The 2,651-nt window shown below is 38.0% G+C and overlaps 1 protein-coding gene across 1 annotated transcript in view; it reads left to right on the top strand.

Annotated features, from left to right (window-relative positions):
* Window positions 1-1,684, top strand: part of LOC104620687 (G protein-coupled receptor kinase 5-like) — a 4,959-nt gene extending 3,275 nt beyond the window's left edge. The window contains exons 3-4 of the mRNA XM_010286983.1: window positions 143-274; window positions 1,092-1,684. Of these exons, the coding sequence (XP_010285285.1) occupies window positions 143-274; window positions 1,092-1,190 (231 nt within the window). The 3' untranslated portion in view covers window positions 1,191-1,684. The remainder of the gene's footprint in view (window positions 1-142; window positions 275-1,091) is intronic.
* The last annotated feature ends 967 nt before the right edge of the window (window positions 1,685-2,651 follow it).

The raw sequence follows: 2,651 nt of genomic DNA, 5'->3' as shown, positions 1-2,651 counted from the left end.
GGAATTCAACTGTTAACTAACTCTCCTAACATGTAGCTCAAGCTGCTGGTACTGATCCTGACTTTGAACAACCTAGAGCTACTGGAATATGTTTAATGCAGATGTATAATTTCTTTTTTTCTTTCTTACGGTATTCCACTAGATGATAGAAACAGAGTGTTTCAAAGAACTGAATGTATTTGGACCAAATGGTACTATTTCACCAGACCTAAACAAAAGCTACCCCCCAGAGCCACCCAAGAAAGGATTGCTACAGAGGATATTTAAACGACAGGTGAGATCTTTTATGACTAAGACAAGGAACCTCCCATAGACGCCTGGTGTCACAGCCATGTTCTGGTGATATTTTTGTAGGAGAAAGACAGTACGTCTTAGGGAGGGCTTGTTGTCACAGTTACCTGGTAATTTCCTGACCAATATTGCCTATCCGAGGTTTCCCATCTACCTTTTGTGATTTTTTTACCACTAGAAGTTCCAGCATTTTTCATCAGCTTTGTTTCCAGTGGTTGAAAACTTCTTACCCAAAGTATTTTTCAGTGGTATGCTGAAATGCCTTTTGAAATTATTATATGGTTTTGATAAGTTCCTTGTGAAAACCCTTGATTTATGTGTTAAATAAAAAAAGAAAATGCAAATGTTGAGTGAGGTATTCATGGCAGGAGACCAAGACACTAGAGAAGAGAGCAGACCAGAGAATATGTGACATACAGCTTTCATGAGGCACCATACCACCATTTGCAAATCTAAATAACATTCTTAGACCGATGTATTTCTGTAGGGTTAAAACCATGCCTGAGCATTGGCAGGTATCCTCTGTATTAGTCAGATTTAGCAGATACTGACATTCTGCAGTGAATTGGTTTGGAGCTCAAGTGAGTCTTCTTTGCTGCACTCCCCAAGAACAGACATGGTCCTCCTGACGTAGAGAGAATACAGGAAAGAACATGAAGAATATTTTACATCAAAGATCTTCAAACAAAAATCTTGCAGTCCAGTCAGTATGTTGTCACCATGAAATAAACAACGTTGGACTAAAAGAAAGCATGGCATATTTGTGGAATCTAATTGTCATTGTCTTCCTCTTTCTACAGCATCAGAACAATGCAAAGAGTTCTCCAAATTCAAAGGCCAATTTAAATCATCACATAAATTCAAATCACGTAAGTTCAAACTCCACTGGAAGCAGCTAGTTCCAGCTCAGTTTTATGAAACAACATGTTGCATCCTTCCACTATAATCTATGGATGAGAGAGCCTCCACCGTTGAGTGAAAAAAAAAAGGATCTCCCAAAAATGGAAATTTTCTATCCGTTCCTTCCAGTGGAGCCTCGCATTTTAAGAAGAATTTTCCACTCAGGTCTGTTTTTGGAGGTGGCACTCAAGACTGTGTGAATCAAATTTGTCTATTTAGAACATTGCAATAGAAATTCAATGAACATGACTACTTGCACGTATTTAAATAGCATCATACTAGAACTGAATTTTGTCTTTATTATTTTTAAAAAAAAAGTTTTGTAAATTTCTCTATTGTCTCAGTTTACATTTTGTACATTTGTATTTAAATGAAAGTCAGACTTTGGAGGTGTATATTTTCCAAGCAGCAGCTGTAAAGCCATGTGTTTTAAGACATTTTTTTAAAAGAAAAAAAAAATGTGACTCAAGACTTCCAGAGCCGCAAATGAGAATCATTCTTTTTAGTAATTCTAGAAAATTATTCATAAATCACTTTATCAGACTGGGTTTTATTGACATGCATTTTTATGGAACAGTTTATTCTTAATTATTCTACATCTGTATATTTGGTTTACAGCAACACTGCATACATTTCTCCTCTTCATTAGTTTGTAATGTCTCGCATTAAATGCTAAAAGACAAGATTTTGATGCATTCAAGAATGCTACTTGCTATGCCTAAGGTTTGTGATGTCATGGGACCAGCACAGCTGAGATTTGCACTTACTTACATTGTTAGCTCATCAAAAACTTTCTGGTTAGAAAGGGAACCCTATTTAAACCCTTGACCTTCACTAGTTTTTGTGCCATTTCTAATGACGGCAAGAAAAAAAACTGAGTGAGAGGTGACCAGGAAAGCAAATGACCATTTGTTTTCCAAGGACTCAAAACCTGCACCTGCTGAAATGAGAGCAAAACTCCAAGTGTTCTCCATGCTGCAGTCAAAAGTCCAAGGCCTGTCCATAGTTGCTCATATCAAACAGGTAGCAAGAGAGATATTCAATAGGCTGGTTTGTGCTGACCATGAGATCCATGTCAGCTCTCTAGAGCTGAGCTGTGGAGGTTCAGACTGGAATCTGAGCTGCTTTTGAGCAGTAGCAGAACCTGTAGGTTGTGTCTGCACTTGGAGTTCTTGCACGTGTCTTGCCAAACACACCGTGACTCGTCCCCTCAGTTAGGTCCTCAACTTAACTGAATAAGATGTCAGTTATGAAATAGTACCTCTCACTTTTGGTTCCATCATTCTTGGTCCAGGATCCTTTAACCCTTGTTGAAAACATTGTTCCCACTAGTATAAACGGGATCGGTCAGGATCAGTAACATCAGAATCATGCTCTTCTCAAGTATGCCACTATGTTAGTTTTAAGAACACCAGATCAAAAATATGGTTACTTCCCTTCAACAGGAATTGGAAGACCTT

The sequence above is a fragment of the Phaethon lepturus genome, unplaced genomic scaffold (assembly GCF_000687285.1).
Source record: "Phaethon lepturus isolate BGI_N335 unplaced genomic scaffold, ASM68728v1 scaffold3630, whole genome shotgun sequence".
Taxonomy (NCBI): Eukaryota; Metazoa; Chordata; class Aves; order Phaethontiformes; family Phaethontidae; genus Phaethon; species Phaethon lepturus.
This window is presented reverse-complemented; position numbering and strand designations above follow the sequence as displayed.